Here is a 23569-nt window from a genome sequence, read left to right on the forward strand (position 1 = left end):
CAGCCAATTGCCGTTCTTCGTTTTCGTTTTTTTACTTGCTCCTCGCGCTTTTATTTTCACTCGGCGAAATACGAGACCGCGACCATCGGGAAGCCGGCTTTCTCCTCTTTCCAAAGCTACCAAAATGGCGGCCCACAGTCAACAACTTGGCGCGTTTGTGCGGCGTGAACAACACCGTTTCAGGGGCTTTTTTTTCGCACTTTTCGGCGACTAGCCTCGGCAAAAACACTATTTGCGGGATTTGTAGCGCACGTTTCGCTGTAATATTTTAGAACAAGGAAGTTGAAGGTCTGAAGATTACGAAAAAAAATAAATCAGAAAATCGCATATTTTGACCAAAATCGGCACTTTACTTGCCGCGCCCCCCCTTAAACAAGAAAGGCTTAAAAAAATATGTGATAACTGAGCTTGTACTTGTCAAACTTTCTTTTTGCTGATATAAAATTCTTGCTTGTCAGGTCAACAACAAAAAAAAGGCAACCTTCAGAAAAAGCACAAAGTTTCATGAAATTCTGTTTTCTTTTTTTTAATGTACACCCAACAGTGCAGTGGGTGCCCAGCCACAGCTAGGGATTTGCCGTATTTACTTGCGTAATCCTCGCACTCGCTTGATTCTCGCACTCCCAAAATCGCCCAACAAAAATAAGATTTCTTTTTTTTTCCTCAAGTAATTATCGCACCCCCAAAAACTGCCGCAACAATGCCGTCTGCTCGTTCCAGCTACTGATAATGATAGCGCACGCCATCTGGCGCCATCTCCTAAGCATAAAGCGTACTATCAGAGTCCTTCAATTTTACTGGTCACGAAACTGCTCCGTAACTCAATGGGAGAGCTTCATATGATGCGTTGGGTTGCCGCGCGGTGGCTCCACCATCTCACTGATGGGATTCGTCGCATGACCTACTACACTCCTGACCTGCCCAGAGAGCACCTCTTCCAGCGCCCACGTTCTAGTTCATACCTTCTGCCGCTAGGGCCGTCACCTACGAGCGGCGTGGCGCTAGGCAGCACCTGTTCGCTGACGTCACCTTCACTCTTTGTAGTCAAATTTTAACCAACAAAGCACTCGTAGTGCGAATTTATGATCCACAATTTAGAAATATCCAGAAATAATAATACTAAAAGACATTCAGAATTTTTTTTGCAATAAAATGCACGCGACAACGCATAGGCTGTCCAAAATCATGTAAATCCACGGGTTTCCACGTTTGTCAACCAGTGTGCTATAAATTCTTAAGCGCACTGAACAGCTTACTTGACCAGCAATGTATGGGAAGAAATAGTCACATATATGCCGACAGTTCACCACAGAAAGCAGGCATTCTTATACCAGCGCCTACAAAACAACCGTAAAGAAGCAGACGAACAGGTTATAGGTAGCGCCACCTACGGCGAGCGATTGAACGAGAGCGGGGACACGCGCTCCCATAGGAACCCCGCTATCTGAACAGGTCAGGAGTGTAGTAGGTCATGATTCGTCGGGCTGGTCGGGCGGCGTTGCGCTGGCTCGAACGACGCTGCGAGTTGTTCGCTTTGTGTGGGAAACGTGCATATCAAGCTGTTGTGATGCGGCGTTAGTGCAGCGACGATGCCGAACACGTGTTGTGTCCCGGGATGTCGTTCCGGGTACAAGGGCAGAACAGAAAAAGTTTCCTTGTTCTGTTTACCCAGCGACGGTGTGCTGCGCGAGAAATGGAAGCGCTTTATTCCAAGGCAAGAAACGGGCGACTTTTGCTTCGACTCTAAGTATGTGAGAGTGTGCGAGAAGCATTTCGATGACAGTGACATCGTCTGCGCAGATGAATTTGTGGTGAATGGCGAAAAAGTGTCACTTCCGCGCGACAAGCCCCTTTTGAAGCCTTGTGCCATTCCAAGGAAGTTTGACGGCTTGCCAGCGTATTTGACGAAGCCGAAGCAGCGGTCACGGACCCTGACAAGAAAGTCCCCAGCCAAGCGACGTCGTGAGTCGTCCTCATGTGCCCGTAAAACAGAAGTTCACGCCAAACCAGGCACATCGGGTGCCGCGTCGTGTGATGAAGGTGAGTTTACGTCCAATGTTGTTTTAACTTTCTTGCCTGTGCAGTGATTATATCGGTGAAATTTCGAAGGAGTGTGTGAGCTGAAAATGCGCTATTTGAAACGATTTTTGAAATTGTTTTGCAGATCTTGCACTGCCCACAGATCTTGTCGGCGAGGGGCCAACGTGCACTTCGGACTCGGCGTGCCAGACAGATGAATTTTGCCAGCCCTCTCGCCGAGGTTAAACTGCTGAAGTGCCAACTTCGGGCAACAAAACAACAGCTGACCTTGTGTCAGACGAAATTGGCCAAGATAAGAGTGCAAGCGAGCAAGCACAAAAAACTTGAAGAAAGCCTTCAAAAAATGTCAACCCACACAAAGTTGGTTTTTGATCAGTGCGTGATGAAGGCGAATGCCAAGTCTGCGAAAGCTGCCAGGTAAGTTTAGAAAACAGGCCAGCGCGTGTAGGGTGTTTGGGAGCAGTGTTGGTGTATTTCGGTGTCAAATTTGCTTCTTTAGATTACTCCATCATGCTTCTTCGCTGAAAATACACTTTAATGTTAACATTCCTCGGGCATGTTGAGAATATTGATTCAACAGGCCATATGCGTGTCACCACATCGATTTTGTTTCAGCACCCCCTATTTTTTATTACTCCAGCAGTTTCAAATAAAAGTTGTGTTTGCTTTTCACAGCATTCCTTTTATCCTTAATGTACACACAGTCTCACTTTGCAGTGGATGAAGTTTTATACATTTTCGTATTGCCCATACTACAAGGTTGGAGAATGCGCTGCATATGTTTGCAACGTGTCAAATGCTATGGTTGCATAACATACGATATGCCAGAGAAACGCCTGATCGCATCTATTTATCTTGAACATGGTTCCTCTGTACCTACTGTTCATTGGGCTTTCAGCACATGCAGCTCGAAAGCGGCATACAGCATGTCATGGAATGGGGTATTTTTGAAGCACCTACGCATGAATCTGGTATAATGTGCTTGTATCCTTTTAGCAGTTTCGCTACTGTAAAAATGCATGTGAAATCCATTATAAAACAACTTTACTATTTAATGCATGTGTTTCAGTATGATGAGCCCCCTCTCCTATTTTTGGTGTCTGGTGCACACACATTATGCATGCATATAAAGCATCTTGTCTGTGTCATGTACATGCATGTAATTCCAAATGCACTGCACGAATGTTTTTTATCCTGAAGGCCCACTATGTAGCATGTTTCGAAATGTGAGAACGGTTCCCTACTTTTCTCTTTAGCAGCGGTCCCAGAGAGAGAACAACGAGGTTTGGAGAAATATCTATATTTACGACGAGGTTTGGAGAAATATCTATATTTAAAATCAAAAGCAGTGCCTGTGACATTTGACATTGTTCCTAAGCCATTTGGCCATTTCTATTTTGCAGGAGTACTCATGTTTGATGAGATGAGTGTTCGCAAAAGCCTGCATGTCAGAGAATATGATATGGCCCTGCTTGGAAAAGTCAACTTTGCTGAACACACCAGGCCAGGGGATAACGAGAAAGACGCTGATCAAGTGTTGGTGTTCCTGTTTCGGCCCTTTCTTGGGGGCTGGTCGCAAACTGTGGGAACATTCTGCGCTTCCAGCGCTGCTCCTGGTTCTGTTGTGGCCAACTTGCTGCTGCAGTGCATTGTGCACTTGGAAAATTCTGGCGCTGTTGTCCAGGCTGTGACATGCGACAATTCTACAAGTAACCGGTCAGCTTTGAGGTCGTTGGGTAACAACTTTTTCCTGTAACAATCCTAGAGTACTGCTGTAATATATGGTTATACAGCTGAAATTTCTTCTTTCCAGGCATACATGGGGACAGAAAAAACCCACAAACATCATTTCAACACCCCTGTGACCTGTCAAGAGAGATTTACACTGTCATCGACCCACCGCACATTTTCAAGTGCATAAGAAACAACCTTCAAAAGGTTGGGAAGTTTCTGGTAAGAAAAACGAGGCGTGGTTACGCTATACTTTGCTGTACAAGTTGTTTACAACAATAATTGAAATTTTGTTTCAAGCTGCCAGAGGGTGACGTTTACCACGATCATTTCAAGTCCCTTTTGGGGTATGAGGAAGACCAAGCTGGACTCCGAGCTGTGCCTAAACTGACAAAAGCCCACATAATGCCCAATGCCTTCCAGAAAACGAGTGTGAGACTTGCTGTTCAGGCAAGTAATATTATGACTTTTTCTTGTGCAGCAGGTAGCATGTTTGGGAAACTACTCCTTCAGCCACACCTTACTGATTTTTTATCTTCAGTTGTACAGTGAATCTACAGCTGCTGCACTGGAGTTTTACAGCAGGCAAGATGTGTGCAAGGAGCTGCATGATTCAAAGGCGACCGCGGCATTCAGCAGACGAATGAACAGCCTGTTTGACTGCTTGAATTCTCGGAGGCCAGAGCACGTGCAGTATAACGAAGCGGAGCACATTGCAGTGAGAAATACCACTCGAGACTTTATATGTTATTATGGGTATCCTGCTTTTATTTATTGTTACAGATGTAACATGAATATTTTTCAGACATTAAAAGAGAACGTGACATGGCTGAACAACTGTTGTGATTACATTGAGAGTTTGCCGAAGCAAAGGCAAGCCTGCTTCCTCACCAAGCCCACATCTGAAGCGCTGCGAGTAACCCTACTCAGTACTATCGCACTTGTGGAGAACCTTCTGGCCTCAGGTTTTCGATATGTGCTGGTTGGAAATTTCGGACAGGATTCTCTTGAGGTAAACATGTAAGCTTTTTTATTTCTGCATTGACTAATCTGTTGTCTCACTTTCAGAGGTTTTTTGGCATTGCGAGACACGTTGCTGGTGATGGAGGGCAACCAACGATTCAACAGTTCGTGTTCATATACCGAATGCATTCGGTCAACAACCTTGTCCGCCCACCCAAGCGGGCATCAGTTGATGGTGACGGGCCGTAGTTGCTGTTCAAGCTGCAGGACCTCTTCAACAAGGAAGCTGCTCCTGTCAATCATGTAAAATGTCATATTGAAAACAAAAGAGCTATTGATAGTTTCTCCATCTGGAATATATTTTCCGGTGAAGAGCTGCTAAACAGACGTTCACTCAGAATATGCACAGAGTTCATCATTTACTTGTGCATAATATTTTTCCACGAACATGCATGTAAACAAAGAAAATTCTCGTTTCAGGTTGACTCCCTGGCCATTCTCCTGGATGACGTTCTTTTGGAGCCGACTGAGAGTGAGGAAGAGGCCCTCGCGGACTTGTCTCCAAAGGAGTGCATTTTAGACTACCTTGCCGGCTATGTTGCCCAAAAAGTTTCTGAGATGTGCTGCAACGACTGCGTGGAGTCTCTAAAAGGCTTGCAACGATCACCAAGTGACCTCATTCTTGTGAAGTCGAGAGGTTACCTTCAGGTCCCCTCCACCAAACTGCTAAACCTCCTCCAAATTGCTGAAAAGCATGCAGAAGAATTTACGGTGAAGCAAACTGCGGGTGCTGGTGTGTACATGGGCATTGTTGAGCAGGTTTTGCTGGACAATCGTACAGCTTCAGCGGCTGTCGGCTGCCCCACCCACTTTGCTAGGACGACTACTGAAGTTCTACACCTTTTTCTTCGGTGCCGCCTGCATTTTTTCACACGCAAAAAAAATAAGCAGTCACGTGTGACAAAGCGAGCAACATGCCCAGCTGGTGGAGGGAGAAAGCCAAACTGAAGGAGTAGTGTAAAAGCAAAGCAGCCCTTTGCAAGCCTCCTGGACCTATAATTGTATAGCTCACTTATAGGCGGATTTTTGTTTGATCAGCAAAATAGTAGCTGTGTTTCCTTACTTGTTTGCAAACTTCATAAGCTTGTGATCAGGCTCGCATGCAAAAAACCTTTCTGGTGTCTTTGTGCTTTCACTTTTAATATGTCCGCGAACTATTGCTCAGGATTCGTTTTTTGTTTTGTAACCATGCGTGGCTGCTTCCGGTTTTTTATCTGGTGTTTCAACTGAAGCGCCCGTTTGCTCTTTTTTTTGTACGTCGCGTCGGGCAATATTGTTGATATGGAAAGATTGTCACCTTGTCACTAACTTAATTTCTTGTTTGCTCGAGAATATTCTCGACCCTATTTTTATGGATCGAAAATTAATGACGTCCCGAGAGCAATTCATGCATAGCAAATGCCGCGTGACTCACTTTATCGATGTCTTCTGTGCAGGCCACGCTGCGGACTGCTTCTTTGACGTTTGCATTTCCTTCTAGTCTTTCGCAGAGCATGAGTTCGCTTTAATAAACTTCATTCAGTAGAATTTTACGTTTGTCTTTGTTGCGTGGCAATATTCTGTTTCGTCGGTGTGCTACACATTAAAGCGCAATCAATAACTTTTGGTACGCTGCACCACGCTCTTGCGTCTCCCTTCATAATATTGAAATTTATTTTTGTAGCATGTGATAAAAGTTTGCGCTTCCTTTTTTGCAAGGATTGAAAAGCGGGTTCGCGGAAAGACACACAGTGCAACATACATCATTTCGTGTTTTGATCCTTTCCCTTTATGCAGCGCTTTTAAATGTTACTGTACCACTTCATCGAAAAGAGAATATTACTGGGGTATCTGGGTGCTCAGCGCATTCCAGAGTACTCATCAGATTCATTAAAAGCCTACTCGGAAAGACGCGTGCCTGCTTCTCTTCAGTTTTTTTTTTCGTTGCATTATTGATAGGCCCGCAGCAGTCCGCAGCTACGGAGCTACCGTATGTATTGTGGTTACAAAGTTTTCTTGAAGGAAACAAACAAAAGATATTTTAAAATCGGTAAACACGGCGCAGCGCTTGCGCCCAAAGACGCGAAAGCAGTTGCCGTTCGTGGCCGAGGTCTGCGGCGATTTATTCGAAAAAATAAAACCACATTGTAGGCAGGTGGTATACACAATAATTGGGCTATTTGCTTGCACTTTTTGTGTCTCAAATAAATTTTCCTTTGTGTTGAACCAGTGCTTTTATTGTTGAGGTAGGTTTTAATTAGTATTTTTCAAAGCTTGCTGTTAGTTGCTTGTGTGAAAATCTCGATTTACGGCCACTTGCGTTTTTTTGTTTGTTTCGCTTTATACGTTTTCGTGGAAAGTTTTCCCCGTGCAATTCTCGCACCCCCCACTTCGCATCGAATTTCCACCGAAAAAAAGTGTGAGGATTATGCAAGTAAATACGGTACATCTTTGTGAAGCACCTGCCACAAAGGCAAAAAAGGTCAGGAATGGGGAGCAGCTCACCCGCCGCCGAGAGCCCCGGAATCCCGGCAGAGCTGTTTCCGCTTCCGGCTGCCGCTAGTGCTGCAAGGTTCTGCACTACCATGGGGTTGATGCCTGCATTGGGGAGCGAAAACAGAGAGAGAAAAGGAAGAACGGACAGCTGTACTCACTGAGCCAAAGGTCAAAGTGTAAAGCAATCTCGTGGTCAAAAAGCGTGGCCCGAGTATGCACGCATACACAATACTACAAGAAAAAGGAACCTTACAGTCTATCCACTCTGCGAACACTGAGGTGATAGTACTCAGATTGTTTTCACTTTCTTTAGTACTTATGAGTTGATTTAAGAGTGAAAGTTCATCCTTTTTATTCTCTGTGTCATTTCGGAACAGGTTTCGAACAGCATGAAGTATCGCTTCTCTTTTACAGCAGTTTGGAGATATTGGGGCAACACTTCCACCACTGCATTAGTTAAACTATGTTAACAGCAAGGCAATTTTTTCAGTAACTTTGCTAATAATTATTATTCGTTTTATCAATGCTGGACGGTATACTAATTCAATCTTTCAACAGTAAAAGACAGGAGCAAACCCGACGAAGATGCACGAGCAGAAATGAGCTGCATGTCCCAAGGAACCAGCAACAATGTGGGCTGCTATTTCCCAGCAATAAATTCTGCTTGGCTTAATTCTTATATCGTCTATCATTCATGGCCAGCAGATGCCACTGACAATGTTTGTGGTTCGTCAATCTGACCACAGGCAAAAACGTGAATGTCGTCAAATGTGCTGCCGTCAGAAAAAGCATCGTTGTAAAACTGAGGCACCGATCTACATTTCTGCTTTCGTTATACCGCAGACAGCAGCCCTTCACACTTCTTAAAACGTCCATTTTTTTTTAGACTACAACTAATCCTGACCTGAGGACTTTTCATTCTAAACATTTGTTTTATTACAGTCAGTCTTACCATGATATTGAACGGCATTACTGCTGTAGCTAACAACAATGTGTTCCTTGAACTAAACACTCATTACACCTAGCTTCATTTGCTAGTAATTTCCATAATCAATGTATATTTAATGAGCAAATTCATCTTTGAAATTACAGAATTTTACTATTGTTAGAAATATAATTGTTTCTATACTACATCAAATCTTTACAATTGTACACTTTGCTTTTTCTACACTGCTCTTACCTAATGCTCCAACGAGAGTCGGTGGGGTATGCTAAATACATAAATATATACATAAATAAAATAAATGAAGAAATAAAAACTTCAGCAGTGCGACCACTTGCTAAGGAGTGGCTGCTCACTCGAGCATAGTGGCTCGAGCAGGTCACCTAGGGCGAGGGTGAGGGTCTCGCTACTGGAGAGGAAGATGGGAGCAGGTGAAGCAGTGGGGTGGGGCACTCTCACCTGGGTTAGTGACCGGGGCGGACATGTGGCGTTCGGCTGTCAGTACCAGGCAAGAGGGAGGCAAGGGCTGATCGGGGAGCGCGGTTGGATGCACTACATGGGCGGGGAGGCATGGCCGCAGCATCGCGTGCGAGCGCGCACAACACCGCATCCCACAGAGGAAGCAGCCATAGCCAGGGAGGGAGAGAGGGAGGGATTGAATGAGAGTTGGGGAGGGCAAGCAGGTGGTAACACAACACCAAGTAGGGATGGGGAGGGAAAATGTGTGAAACAAACAAGGGAGAAAAAAAAAAGGGGGGAGTGGGGACACAACAGAGAGTGAGGGAGAGGTGGGAGTGGATGTAAGAAAAGGCAAAAAAAAAATATTGTAGGTGCTTGGGAAGAGCTATGCACATATATATCCTTTCTGCTGCTTTGCCACTTTGGTGTCGCTTTTTTTTTTTCCGTATCTGAGAAAGGATCATTCTGGAGGTGCGGCAAGGGCTGCTGGCAAAAAGTGATCAACAGATACTGCCATTAGTTTCAAATTTCAATTAAGCCTACGTTACTGATCACCTCGCCTGTTTGTTCTTTATGAAACAAAATGCCTTCATCACCGCTCGAAACGGCGACAGCGGTAAACTGCCCCTTTCCTTAATATTACATCTCAGCGCTGGTTAATGTACTCTGGCATTCGACCTGCCTTGCAGAAGTGGTGTGCCTGTGTTTCACTGGCTTGCGCCTGTGCTGTCAAGGTCTCATGAATGCAGTCATACTCATCACATCAACTATTATCCGTCCTCATATACCCGTCGTCAACTATTACCATCCTCACATCACTGACTCATATGTATATTTTTTGCATCTTAGGTTCCGTTCGGTTGCTCTGGTATTTGGAAAACCAGTACACTCGGACCTCAATATAGCGAACCTGGATATAACAAAATATTGCTTATAACAAAGTAAATTAAAAATTGCCTTGCAATAGATATAGCGTTAGAACTAAAACTTTATAACAAATTTTCGAATATAACAAACTTACTTTCATGTAAGGTGCAACTTTGTTATAACGAGGTATGAGTGTATTAGGTGGATGCCACAACCCATGTGATAAACCAGCTGGATGTCATAACCCATGCCATAACTCATATCATAACCCAAATGCTGCATCACTTTTAGGGACACTAAAGGCAAAAATTAAGTTCATTTAGTTTAGATGGGATTCGACTAGAGCTTTCTCCAAGGAAAGGAAATTCTAGTCTGAAACAAAATTATGTTGAGGTGGTTCTACATAAGGGCATATAATATCAATATAGATGTCAGAGACCAATGATGCTTTCAAAGTACTGAGAGGAGTACATGGCTGGCTTTTAAACCGGTTCACAGTGAAAGTGCTGCAAGCGTAAATAATGTTGCCCCGTCATACTAAACTCCTTTGACCTAATGCCCTTTTCTGATGTAAGCGAATGAAACACACAGCACACCACAGGGAAGTGTAAAAAAAAGCCACAACAAGCAGCATGCAGCAGGAAGGCATATCCAAAACCAGAAAAATTAAAAGAAAAAAAAAACACCTCATGCAGCGACACCTTCTCATGCACACATCGACTCTAAACCATTTGCACTCTTTGGAGAGACATGCGAGATAAGTTGTGATTACTGTTGAGTGGTTGAAAGACGCCCCGAAAATGCCTTTTTTTTGTCTTCAAGTGTGCGAGAAAAGGTCCCGAAAGAGTGCAACTGCTTTTAGAGTGTTACACCCAGATCAAGTGACATGTGAATGCAAGCAAAACAAAATCAAAAGTTCACTCTAAAAAAAGAAGGATGCTGTAGACACACACGCCAAAGCTCGCCACCTAGCCCAAAGCATAAGTTGCAAGAACTTTTTTACAAAATGCAGCTTTCAATAGACGGCAAATGAGCGCGAAACCGTAAAAAAAGACTGTGATATTCACGTGCTACTCTGAGCCTTTTAAGTCTGCCAATGCAAGCCGAGCTACACAAACGGCAACTTGTCCACACATTATGGAAGCTATTGAGAACAACTGCCACACAGTTCTATCACATTACGCGGGGAAAAAAAAGAAAGAACAAGGATTTACAAAAGATGGGAACAAAAAGATGTTTACAAATGAAAGAAAGAACATGTTTAACTACTGCCAGGTTGTAGGAGTGCAACTTTCTTCAAAATATGTTGCAAGTGAGTGATGATTTGATGCATTCCTTCAAGATCTTCACCTGAATAAGCTGCAAATGTGATGCTACCGGAAAATACTGTAATTTTAGAACATATAGCTCTAACATGCTGCCTTCGATATTACCAAGGTTTGCTTCTAACCCCGGAAAATGAGTACCACGAAAGAATGTCGCATCCCCCTTTCCCAACAGCGCGTGACCACTTTTTGAGGTGCGCAATGCGGTAGATGAACTGCAGGCAGGAGCACTCACACAAATAAATACAGGTCTACAGAACAACTAATAAAAATGATCTTTGCTCACCTGGGCTGTTGGCTAGGTTCGCAAGTGCAGCGAGGCTTTGTAAGTTCGCACAGCTGAGGTCTGAAAATTGAAACGCACAAATTAGAAGATGTAGCGACGCCTGCCCAAGGCTTATAAAGCACTCTGCTTTAAACGTGCCCTGCTATACTTTTTCAGCATGGTTTGAAAATGCTGCCGATGGGCAGTTGAGGCTGCCACTAACATGCGAGCCAAGCGTTATGGCACACGACATGGCCCGAGATATACTATTAATGCTCATAGTTGGCTAAAAGTCACTCCCTTTCTGGAAATGGTGCCACATACTAAAATTACTTCACTATATGCCCAGAGTCCACGGCCAGTGGCTTATTTGATAGTCTTCAGCTGCGTAGTTAGTGAGGCTGCCACTAGATGACACCACGTGCCCACAAAGAGAAAGTGTTCAAGATGATGAATAGAGCTGAGGAAGAATTTATATTCTTGCCCTCTTTGTCATCTCACTATCTGCATAGATTTCAGTAAGCTAGCTGGTACAAGAGGAGAGACAAAGTGCTTAAAGAGTGTAACAAGTCTCTGCGATTTCGCACGTACTAGGCAGATTCTAAATATTTTTGCGGCAGACGAATCAAAAGGCAATAGGCTCTTTCAGTGAAGTCGTCAGACAATTATTCCAAAAACTGTTGCAGGGCCCCTTAAGTATCTGCTCTGCATTTAGCATCACCAACTGTAATTACTGTTGCAAACTGCCAAAGACCATTACAGGTTTTCAAATTCTGTTGTGGCAGCATTTTCAGTTAATCAGAGAGAGGCCGTCCCGGCCTTTCGATGCAATCGGAGTTGACGAGACGGCAGAATTTCACAATGTTCAGAACAGTCAAGAGAATTCTCACTGTTCACCTTTTTCACGAACACAACCTAATACGACCAAACACCTCGATAGGCCTTATGTATTTTCAGTCGAAGTGAAATACGCAACGTTGCTCTTTCGAAAGCTCAAAGCCACAGAGCATGTCGATTGCATGATAATAATCTAAGTACAGCCACTGCAACAACCTTCATGAAATGATCACTGTCACACACTAAAAGAGAGATCTGAAATGGGGCCGAATCCAAATTTTGTTGCCGATAAATACAATGAAATTATGTTGACGATAAATACCATGAATCGCTACATTCAATGCCGTCTTATCGTGATGGACTGGAAGCCTAAAATACTAGGCCGTGTACTCAAGATGCGACAACACTGATCGTTTTCTCAGATTCGTTTTGCTGCAAGTTTTCGCTGCCAAGCATAATGGAGAGGAGGCATACAGTTTCCTATAGATACACTAGAGAGAACTCTGGCGCTCGTGTCTATAGGAGCTGCAATGCACGGCACTTCAGTAAGCACGGGAATATTAGGTAGTACACGTACACAAATTTGTCTAATCTTTGTACTTTCAGCTTCATTTGGCTTTGCGGTTCTAGAAGCTGATTTGTCATGAAAAGGCATTCAGCAAATGTTTAGCAATTGCACTTGGCCACCTTGACCTTTTAGGCTCGCCAATTTGAATCAGGTCACAAAGTTCAGCACGAACCGTTCTTTTGTTTGAAACGAAACACAAACACAGCCAATAAACAAAGCCAGAAGTATGTTTCAAGGCCGCAAGCATGAAGACTAGGCAAATATGTGTACCATCATTCCCATGGTGGCTGAGCAATTGCAGCACCAGAGTTCCTTCTGGTAAATTTTAGGAAACTCTATGCGAGAAGGAAAGTGGAGGGGGTGCTCACCGGTGGAGTTGTTACCAGAGCTGGGCAAAGCCAAAGCACTGGTGACTCCCTGCCCCGTGAGACCCTGGAGACCGAGCGAGTTCAGCCCTGCACAACACGCCACTGTGGTCACAACACACACGAACCCAGCGTAAAACGCTCTATAATGCTCCTCGTAAGTGACAAGCTACCATATTCAAGGATGAACTGCAAAAATGGGGAACCCTTAAGGTTTGCCTTCGAGAGTTGAACGCAATAGTTATGCCCTGTTCCTAGTAGGTACTTGACCACTAACTGCATACCCTTTGGGGGCGAAGCTTCCCGAGGCCTAGGCAAGTCCCGTGTTGTACTAGCCACTGCTAGTACTCGGAGCACTCACTAGATGGCGCTGTGGCACTCGCACGTGCCACAGCATGTGCCAAGAGCTCAAATTGCTCACTAGATGGTGCTGCGGTGCTCTCTCCACTCCGATGTGTGCTCTCGTGTGATGGGAGACCGCGTTCGCTCTTGCGTTAAAATGTGTTTGCTCTTGGCGCGCTTTCTCTTTCGCCGGCAGTCTATGTACTTCGAGTATGAGCGACAATGACAAAGCGGTGGGGCGGAGGGCTCGGAAAACAGCTGCAGCGCATGCTCATAGAACACTCACCTGCTATGCAAATGGCCTACACTCGGTCCTCACTTGCTCATAATTTTTTTATGTTTATTTTATTCGTGTCTTGATTTTTTTTTGGTCGCGCACAAAATGGTAATTTTTCGCTTACAGCCAATGTTGCCCATGCCGACACCGATGCCGGAATTTACGCGAAACGAGCTCTTTAATGCTATCACGTTAGAAGAGTATCCACTTGGAATTGTTGGTTCTGCACTGAAGTGGTACCGACCCGAAAATTTTGTTGCCCATCTTTGCCTGAAATGAAAGCTGAAGCACTCAAGAGCATAGAAAATGTACAGTTATTTTTGAGGGGATACCATCGTGGCCGGAGAAGTCCGAGGTTTGATTCCCAGTGGCAAACCTTTGCTGAAGGTTGCTTTTTTTTAACCCTAAAAGCCCTTGCCAGGCATTACATAGGGCGGATTACAGTAAATGGGGTGGCGGTGAGGTTACATTGGAACAGATATACAATCGTCAACAGCAGCATAAGTGGCGCAAATAATAACGAACACTATGTTACACAATACAAAATACAAGATTGAGACATACAGGTTACGACAAAAATGCGACAGCGTTACAAGGAGACTTGAACAGAATATATAATTGGTGTAAACAGTGGAACATGTGTTTAAACGTGAAAAAGTATATCCATATGTGTTTTACTAGAAGAAAAAAACCAATAATAAATAACTATTCTATAAATAAGGAGGTTCTTACCACCGTTAATGTCTTAAGTACTTAGGCGTCGTGTTTTCTGATGACTGCTCATGAAATGAGGACATCACTGAGAGTTTGGTAAGGCCGGACCGAGCCTAAACTTTGTTCAACCAAACCTAAGATGTCGCGAATTTGAATTAAAACGAAGTGCATTTACTACATGTGTTAGACCTATATTAAAGTACGCTTGCCAACTATGGGATCCATCGGAAGCCAGTCTCATTTCTCAAATAGAAGGTATCCAAAACAGAGCAGCCAGGTACGTACTGGGCAGGTACCATAGAATGAACAGTGTCACAATGATGAAAAAAGAATTGAATTGATAATTGTCTTCACGAAAACGGAAGTTAAGGCTAAAACTGTTTTTTCAAATGTATAACAACAAGGTAGGCATAAACAAAGATAATTATTTAAATACATCTTTTTATGTTTCTATGCGTAATGATCACAAACACAAAATCCATGAATACCGGCCCAGGACGTGCATGTCTGCGAATTCTTTTTTACTGAAGAGTGTAGCCGAATGGAACAAGCTCTCTGAAGAACAAGTGTGTTGCGTAAATGAAGATCTATTTGTATCTCTGTTGTAAACCCTCCTGCTGTAATGCCCAAGGGTGATGTGAGGTAATTCTTGAATAAAGAATAAAAAAGGAAACATTTTTTCATACAATATTCAGAGAACTTTTAAGATTTCACAAATGTGTTGTGGTTTTTCACAGACGCAACATCATGTGGTCGATCTCCTTTCCAATTTGGCAGCATCCATTTTAGCAACATCCTATTCATGAGGAAAATACATCACTAAAGTCTTGGTAGACCTTTGCATAAAACACTTTCGTGTTAAAACTGCTTTTTCTCTGCTCTCCTCTTTCTACCATGTGGCTCACGGAGAGAACTTTTCATGTGACCGATGTGTCTGATTAGGCTATGATTTACTGATGACCGATGCGACTGACTAGGCTATGAGTGACTGATGACCGATGTGACTGACTAGGCTATAATTGACTGATGACCCATGTGACTGGCTAGGATATCATTGACTGATGACCGATGTGAAAAACTAGGATATAATTGACCTAGTGTGACCGAGAAGGCTATAATTGACTGATTCATTCATCGATTGCACTGTGCCCCTGCCCACCTGTGCTGGAGTTGTTGGCCGATGCCTGGGCTGCCGCCAGGGCTGCCAGTTGCTGCTGCACATTCAGGGATCCGAGACCTGGGTGGAACGACAACAAACGCATGGGATGTAGAGAGCACAAACGAGGCGACGTAATACCGAAGCCACGCTGCCCACATATTACAGTTTCACTACAAAGTGCAAGCTTTTACTGCAAGTCTACAATCAGCGATTCAATGAATAATATGCTGCGAATGACCCAATCTTGTCGAACTACCTGGTCATGCAAAGTTCTTAAAAACGGGGTCTCGCTGGAGCCTTTGAAAACGAGGTGTGGCTGAAGCTGTGTCATGTGGCATCCTTGGCTGAATCTCACTCCCTTTAGCACCATCTAAGTTCCCCTAAAAGACCATTAGTTATGTGACCTATGCATTTGATAATTAGCCCACTTCTCTCAGCCATCTTTCCCCCCACCCCCAAGCTTCATTTTGATATTACTCACACATTTATGTTACTAGATACTCTTAATCACACGTAACAGTTACACGTTAGGGCATGACTCTTTCTACAAAAACTAGCCGACTTCCGCATATTATTTAGAACACGGTGTAGTTTATTCCTTATTATTTCGCTCTCATGGTTCGGCTCTACGGTTATTACCTGTCCTAAGTAGACATATTCCTCATAACTTCCAGCGTCTCTTCACCTATCGTAAAGCACTGTTCTCTGCCGAGACCGTTGCACATTCCTCCAGTTTATGCATTTTAGTTCATGCAATTTAACACAATATTTCAAAGTGCTAATGTGCAAGTATAATATTTGAGTGAGTTGTGTCTGTGGTGGCGCCCCTAAAAGCACTCTTAGTTGCACTCCTATAAAATTATGGCATCATTCAATGCTACATATAGCAAAAAACACCACCTCACCTGCATAGTTTTGTGAGATAGAACCACAACTTCAAGACAGAAAAACTGACACATTTTAAGTAGCAACACCATGGACGATATATACCCCACAGCCATTATGAAAAGTGATTAGCTTTTTCAAACATGCAATTAATATAAGCAGGAAGAATAATGTCTAACCTGAAGCTTTTATTTGTGTAACACTCAGTCACATTGCCCTCTCCCACTGTCTAAACTATCATGCATTTCAATACATTGTTTATTTCAATACAATGTTTATTGAACATACATATTAATTTCAACATTTACAGCATCATAGGTAAACACTTGTCCATTGCACTGGTGACTCTTAATTTCTCTAATAAAATGCTTTAATGAACACTCACAAATTTACACTTATTATTCAACCCGAGGGAATTACCACGTGATTTTTCATGTGTTATAACAAGAGAAGAAAGCGGCCTTCAAATGTTCCACCCGTTTGCGACAACTGGCAAAGCTTCGAGCTCCGCTATGATCAGCTCGAGCTCCGCTATGAAATTTCAGTGCGTTATTTGGTGGTTGTTGGTATTTTCACAGCAAATGTAGTTATTTTAGTAGTCCTCGTACTCACCAGTAGCACGTCTGACGATGAGTATGAGTAGTTGAGTGTTGAAGTTAAACATACGCTGGGCAAAATCAAGTGGTATCGCTAATCATGCCATGACAAACATGCATTCAACCAAAGAGAGACTATCTTGAAGACAATGTTAAGAAGTAAACATGTGCTTTTGCTCATTATTGCGCACATAAGTGACGTTTTCGACTCCCCTTTTTACTTGAGCGACATTTTTTATTATCACAAAAAATATTACACAAGAATAAAAAATTTATTAAATATCCACTTTTCCTGGCTTCTTTGAAAAGTTGTGCAGCTTTTTTGTTTTTTGGAAGGGGGGGGAGGCTTTTTCTCTGATTGTTATTTGCTTGTTAGCTAGGCAGCACCTGGCTACACTGGATGCTTGTGAGGTAGGTGAAAGAGGTTGTGTATTCACATGTTCATGCCTTGAAAACTCCACCCTGCTCTCACCCCCCCCCCCAAAAAAAAAAAAAAAAACGGTTGAAGGTAATGCAATCCTAAAGAGAGGCAAAAAGTTGTTTGAAAAAACTCACTTAAAGGCACTGTCTACTTAGCATCAGGACTACAAACGAATTATGCAAAAGCAAGTACAAGCAACATTCACTATACCCCATTATAAGCAAAAAGACGAAACTGCATGCGAGGAACTGATTTAGTGTTACTTACTCAACCTCCGATGTTCTGTAACAGCGAAGAGTTTCCATCAGCAATGTGCTGCTAATTACGTTTTTTATCCTATTTCAATTACTAATATGTTAACAGTGTACATGAAGAACAAGCTTTTATTCAATAATTCCGTATAGCCAGCTATGAACAAAAAATCTTTTAGTGCGAAATCTATTTTGAGAGGCTCGTAGTTTAATATCTGCAAAGCAACTATTCAACGATCGAGTGCCTTCGAGGAGGCTTCTACCTTAGTTTATTCGATTATTCTGACAAATGACGGGAAGTGTAAAAAAAAAAGCTGCTTAATAAACAGTAACAGCTACTAAACAAGCACATAAGAGAGTGTGACATAACTATATGAATTAATTGTAATTGAGCTTGCTCTATTTAAAACATAAATTTGATAACATACATGCCATGAATAAAGTCTTACTGATTTAAGTCAGCATAGCAAATATTTTGGAATATTTTGAAAAACGAAATAAAAATTACCATGTCCATGCTTATGCAAGACTGCAGTGAAGGAAGCTACCACCATTACATAAATTACCTTAAGTTACTATCTATGTGCTGCTCAGAACTATGTCAGCTGAGAAATCTTCTCCCAGCTTTAAAGGGCCACTCACCAGGTTTGACAATTTTGAGCTGACAAGCGCAATGCGCTACGCGCTGCAGAAATGGGTAAAATTTCAAGATGAACGGTGCTCCCCCTCCCCTCTGCCGGCGCACGCCTAGAGAATGAGGGCATGACGTGGGCGTAGGAATGGCCCTACGTACACGGCAATGCAATGACATTGGTCCTCTACGAAGACGACTCTGCTCCGACCTTGTCAACAGTATACCATGTGACATGGGAAAAATTATTTAACACAACATGCCTAGTTTATATATTTGTTGCTTTAGGAGATTAATAAAAACTTGAAATAAATAATGAGATGCTTTCTCTTTCATTTTTCCCATGAAATGCTACGAGATGCGGGGCTAATGTGCCAGCGTTTCACATGCGCTCATGTTCCCGCGGTCATCGCTATGAGCAGACGACCGCCGTGGAACGCTCCTATGTATTCGCATACTCATTGTGCTCATCTATTCTACCACGTATCGTTTCCAAATAATCCCGCAGAAGCAGGCAGAAGACCACAAAGTAACGCTAGTCAACAAAGCAATGCTGCCCGCCATCTTGGGGGTCGGACTTGTTTGGGCACGTCATGCGCACGTCACTTCATGGTCGGATGCTGGAGAAGGTGGGAAAGAGATTTGGCTTGTGAAGGCTACGCGGAGGAGCGGTAAGCGTTTCGAGCTCCCCTCCTCTCATCCTCGTTTCACGCCACTTCAAAAAACTTGTTTCTCCGCATGTGATGAAACAATTCAAAAAAGTTTTGTGGCAAAATGTTCCTCATCGGACACCCAACAACTTCCACTGTCTAACTAAAATTCGGTATGGGGCCTGGTGAGTGGCCCCTTAAAAAATCATTTCTACATAGTTGGTTGAGCTTCGTTTCACTATTTTAACAATCAATAAAAACTTTACTGCCATCACCACTAGGCTAATAAAAGCACATCTGCATTTAATATATGGCACATCACAGATAGTTAGTTATCTGTGCTTCTTCAATGATTGACAAGCAGCTGGTACTAGTTCCATAGCCTTACTACTGTCTTCTGGCGTAGTGCGACACACGACCCAACTTTCCCTCATATTGTCGAAGGAGTACTATTGTATTCTGCGACATGTGTTCTTGTGATATATAACGACAAAAGATATATTTTTTAAAAGTTGGGAAGAAACCATATGTGACTTACCACTGCTCAGCTGCGGAAGATTGGCAAAGCCTGGAAACGCACCTGCCTGGGCGGCTTGCTGCAGAGAACAACATAAATGTGAAAATAATGTTAAAAATTTTAAGACGCGAAAGAAGGAAATGCATATAATGAATATTATGCACACAATGAGGAATAATAGCACAGTTTTCAACAACGATATGCCAAAAAGATGATGGATAAATATGCAAATAGTTGTTGATCACTTTGCTGAACGAGTGTGACATAGAACACAGTGATTTACATTTATAAAATGAAGTGATAATTTACTTTATTGTAAACTATAATTTCAACAGTAAATGATATTATTGTCTAGGGCTTATTATTAGCCCCAATATGACTACGAATATGAAGTACATTGTACTAGAGGGCTCTTAAAATTTTGACCATTTCGTGTTGTTCACCGTGCACCGATATCGCACAGTACACGGGCCTCTACCTTTTCCCATCCACCGAAATGCAACCACCATGGCTGGGATAAACTTGAGACCTTCAATTCAGCAGAGGAGCATTGTAGTTAGTCATCCACTGTGGCAGACAAACCACGATTTGCCACCTATACTTTGAAGCAGATGTGCTCCTATGACATACCCAAGATATACACTCAAACCTCCATACAGCAAAAGCTTGTTTATTCGGATCTCGTTAACTCGGAAATTCGGTTAACTCGAACATGCGGCTCGGTCCTGGCAAAACTGTATATTTCTTCAAAGGTGTCAAATGCTCGTTAATTCGGAGGGATTTATATGCGCACCGGTTAACTCGGACGATTACAGAGAGGGTTATCAAGGCTTCATGCTTTCAGTAACTGATTCCCGTTACTGAAAGCGTGGAGTCCCATCTCCGCCACTGTAACCGGCGGCGAAACCGAAGTTACGGAGAAAACCGAACGAACAGCAGCACAATATGATCATGATGATAGTGAATGAGAAGGGAAGTGGCCAGGTGGTGCTAGTCACCACCCAGTGAAAAGGCTTGGGCTGCCAGTGCATCCAGTGTCTGCGAAATGCGCCACACATGGTGCCACATGCGCGGACAATGGAACAGTTTGTGCAGACACTGCTACATCAGCTGATTTCTTTGCGTTGTCACTTCGTGCATATCATGTGCAGCTCGGGTACATCAAAACGGTTGAATGTTGGGCAAGTTGGCGCTTTAACATAGGAACTGTTGTTAGGTTCTCTAGCTGTGTTTGTGCGCGCTGATGATGGTGTGGCCGTTGCTGGTTCGCCGACTGATGGATAGCGCACCATGAGCGCTGCCACTGCGCATGCGTCGTAACGCGAGCCGCCATTTGGATTCGCGGCTCACCTGCAGAAAATCCCCAATAACGTGCGGTGATCGCGGCTCGCGAAGCCCGCGAAGTGCTGTGTGTAGCTTCCGAGTATTTGGGCTTGCGGTTGGGGGGAAAGTCCCAAGACGTTTCCCTAGGGGGAGCAAATACTATTCTAAAGCTTATATGGCACTCGCAACTAAAGCAATGCCCGCAACATTTGCAATTGTGAATTCTAAACAGCCCTATTATTGGAAGTACTTGAAGTGGGTAAGAATCACTTTTCCGATGATGACATTCAAGATGAGCCGACGTGACATCGCACCGCGCAGGAGGCCGCTGAAGCCCTCGCTGTCCTCGCGGAGTTCTGCATCTGTTCTCACGACAGCGAGCGGGCACACCACCACCACATGGGGTTGAAGAAGATTGTTCCTCCTCCTCCTCCTCTAGCAATGATTCCGATGTCGAGGCAGAGTAAGTTAAGGCAGTTTTTCATGAAATAAAGGTTTGTCTGTGCGGAGTACATTTTTTAATTTTTTTTTTATGGTACATTCAATAATCCAGAATTTGGTTGACTCAGATATGTTCACCGGTCCCGTGAGATCTGGGTCAACGAGTATTTACTGTATATTGAATTATTAGTTATAATGAAGTAAGGAATAGTTTAGCCATAAGTAAAGTGTTAACAATACGTATTTATAATGAAGTTTCATATAGAAGTATTTTCATTGGAGATGTGACTGTTAAAACGAGGTATGAGTGTGACTGTGATATAATGTTGTGTGGTGTATAACTTTGACATATAAACTGTGACATATATTTCCAATTGACCTCAGTGCTCGTCTGGCCGACAAATAGAAGGAACTACTATTCGCTGTCCTTGTAATACGTCATTGGCAGTTTATAAATAACGACACCAATTAGACATCGCCTAGACCACACCAACTGTTTTATTATCCATTTATTATCTGTTTATTATCTGTTTTTTTAACACTCAATAAATTATTGTTTATTCCTCCTCCTCCTCATTTCTTAAAATTTTCTCACACGATGCGGCGGTGAGGCTGGGCCTCCCCGTCCCAACGTGGGAGCGGCCCGCGATTCTACCCCTATAAAACGGGGGTGGAATCCTTCAGGACCCCAATAAAAGTTTTTCATCCATCCATCCTCATACTGCAGCTCGGTCGCAAGGCTGTCGCAAAAGCGGGCGCAAAGCAGTTAATAATAATAATAATAATAATAAAAAGAAAACCGAGAATAGGTGAGATTAACAGAAACTGACAGGTTGGGGAATTGCAAAAAATACCATTAACATAATATCACAAACATTGTAAAGCAAAAAAAGCAAAAAAGCAAGGATTAGTGCATACTGCCCTTTGGTGCCTTCAGAAATTCATATTTTTGTAATGAACAAATGTGACCTGGTATGGTATTCCACATTTCAATACATTTGAATACACCATTCTAAATGACCACATTGTAAATCACACTATCACAGCACACAAGGTGTTTTCGAAGTGAAGTTGAAACTCATTCACAGAAAGGGTATTAGAGGAGAACCATTTAGGCCACCTTTATACTCGCGAGTATTGATGCCAATTTACGTAAATTTACATGCAGCAAGTGAGAAGCAAAAGAAGTAATTGACAAAATATATCATACAGTTTCCACAACACTTAAGACATGCAAGGTACATATACTCCCATAAATGGCCAAGTAAAATGGGTGCCTTCTTGTCCCACACCAATGATGGTCTTACCAGCGCTTTCTTTCTTGAAAACTCGGCGCTGGTCACTTTGCTATCAAGAATGCTATATCACAATGATAATCATGCACTAGGGGTGCCATGAAAATAAATAACACGCACCAACAAAAAACAAAAAGATGGAGAGATGCACAACAAAAGAAGCAAAGCTGGAGAGAAGAACACTTAAATCAGAATAGCACTCAAATCAGACAACTAAAAAGGGCAGTGATTATCTAACCCGATAGGTAAGCTAGCTATCTAGAAGGGCTACAGAAGGAGTGCAGACGCAGCTGTTTTTCAGGTTTCATCATATTTTGTGGTTCGATGATTTCTTGGGCTTTGAGTGTTCTTTCATCAAGCCTTGCTTCTTATGCTGTGCCTCTCCTCTTTTTTTGTCGATACGTGCCATTTATTTTCATTACACATGAGCAATAAAAACATCAGTTGTTAGCACATGTGGCTGTGTCTCCTTGGTATGTCCTCCTCAGTATGTGCTGTTCTCACCTCGGTATGAACAACCAACTGGTTCGAAATGTGTTATTCCAGCGCAAAATAGATGACGATCATTGTTGATGGACGAAAAGACACCCTATTTACTCAGTTATTTCTTAGAGTGTAGTTTTTGACAGACTCGATCTTGGAAACACGGTATCTCCTGCATATTTATTAAAACTACACCTCTCCTGAAAACATTTTGTGTAATGCCCGATGATGCACTTAATTTTTTATTTAATATCTCTTTCTCACTCAATTCAGTACAGACTGAAACATTTACCAGAGAAGGTGTAATAAAGCTATCACATAAGTAAAGAAGCGAAAGCTCGCAAAAAAAAAAAAAAAACACTCACTCATAACCTTCAGGAAGAAAGTCAGAACAGATTGTAAACTCAGCGAATGCGTGTGAACCGAGCAGAGCCCCTATAAATCTTGCGTGAGCGTGCAGACGCACTACTACTTCAGCAAGTAATTGAATTATGGAACTTGCAAACTTTAAGAAACGTTTCCTATGGCGTTTCATGGGATCCGGCAAAAAGACATTTACTAGGCCTGCGCAGGAGCGAGACGTAATTCACGTGCGCTTAAAAAACAAACATGGCCACTGCAAATTAATGTCTGCAATAAAAAAAAGTATGCTTGCCCTGGCTGCTTTTCAAGGAGCAGCATATTCA

General features: G+C 42.9%; 3 protein-coding genes across 32 annotated transcripts in view; 2 read left to right on the plus strand and 1 right to left on the minus strand.

The window, feature by feature from the left end:
• The window catches only part of LOC119164399 (CUGBP Elav-like family member 1-A), a 646479-nt gene that overhangs the window by 50093 nt on the left and 572817 nt on the right, over positions 1–23569 (minus strand). For 14 of the 30 annotated variants that reach the window (XM_075871581.1, XM_075871606.1, XM_075871607.1 and 11 more), the window contains 7 exons: positions 19363–19420; positions 17560–17574; positions 15391–15468; positions 12902–12988; positions 11150–11209; positions 8672–8764; positions 7279–7371 (listed from right to left, as the gene is read on the minus strand). In XM_075871581.1, coding sequence (XP_075727696.1) covers positions 7279–7371; positions 8672–8764; positions 11150–11209; positions 12902–12988; positions 15391–15468; positions 17560–17574; positions 19363–19420 — 484 coding nt within the window. The remainder of the gene's footprint in view (positions 1–7278; positions 7372–8671; positions 8765–11149; positions 11210–12901; positions 12989–15390; positions 15469–17559; positions 17575–19362; positions 19421–23569) is intronic. The other 16 variants (XM_075871598.1, XM_075871599.1, XM_075871595.1 and 13 more) reach the window with 6 other exon arrangements.
• LOC142768957 (uncharacterized) lies at positions 1590–6321 on the plus strand. Its single transcript, XM_075871612.1, has 2 exons — positions 1590–2040; positions 2165–6321. Exons 1-2 carry the CDS (start codon positions 1590–1592, stop codon positions 2263–2265), a joined length of 552 nt encoding a protein of 183 aa, XP_075727727.1. The 3' UTR covers positions 2266–6321.
• Positions 4358–6321, plus strand: LOC142768959 (uncharacterized). Its single transcript, XM_075871614.1, has 3 exons — positions 4358–4489; positions 4577–4783; positions 4840–6321. The coding sequence occupies exons 1-3, from the start codon at positions 4415–4417 to the stop codon at positions 4981–4983; spliced, it is 426 nt and encodes a 141-aa protein (XP_075727729.1). The 5' UTR covers positions 4358–4414; the 3' UTR covers positions 4984–6321.

The sequence above is a fragment of the Rhipicephalus microplus genome, chromosome 8, assembly GCF_043290135.1.
Source record: "Rhipicephalus microplus isolate Deutch F79 chromosome 8, USDA_Rmic, whole genome shotgun sequence".
Classification (NCBI taxonomy): domain Eukaryota; kingdom Metazoa; phylum Arthropoda; class Arachnida; order Ixodida; family Ixodidae; genus Rhipicephalus; species Rhipicephalus microplus.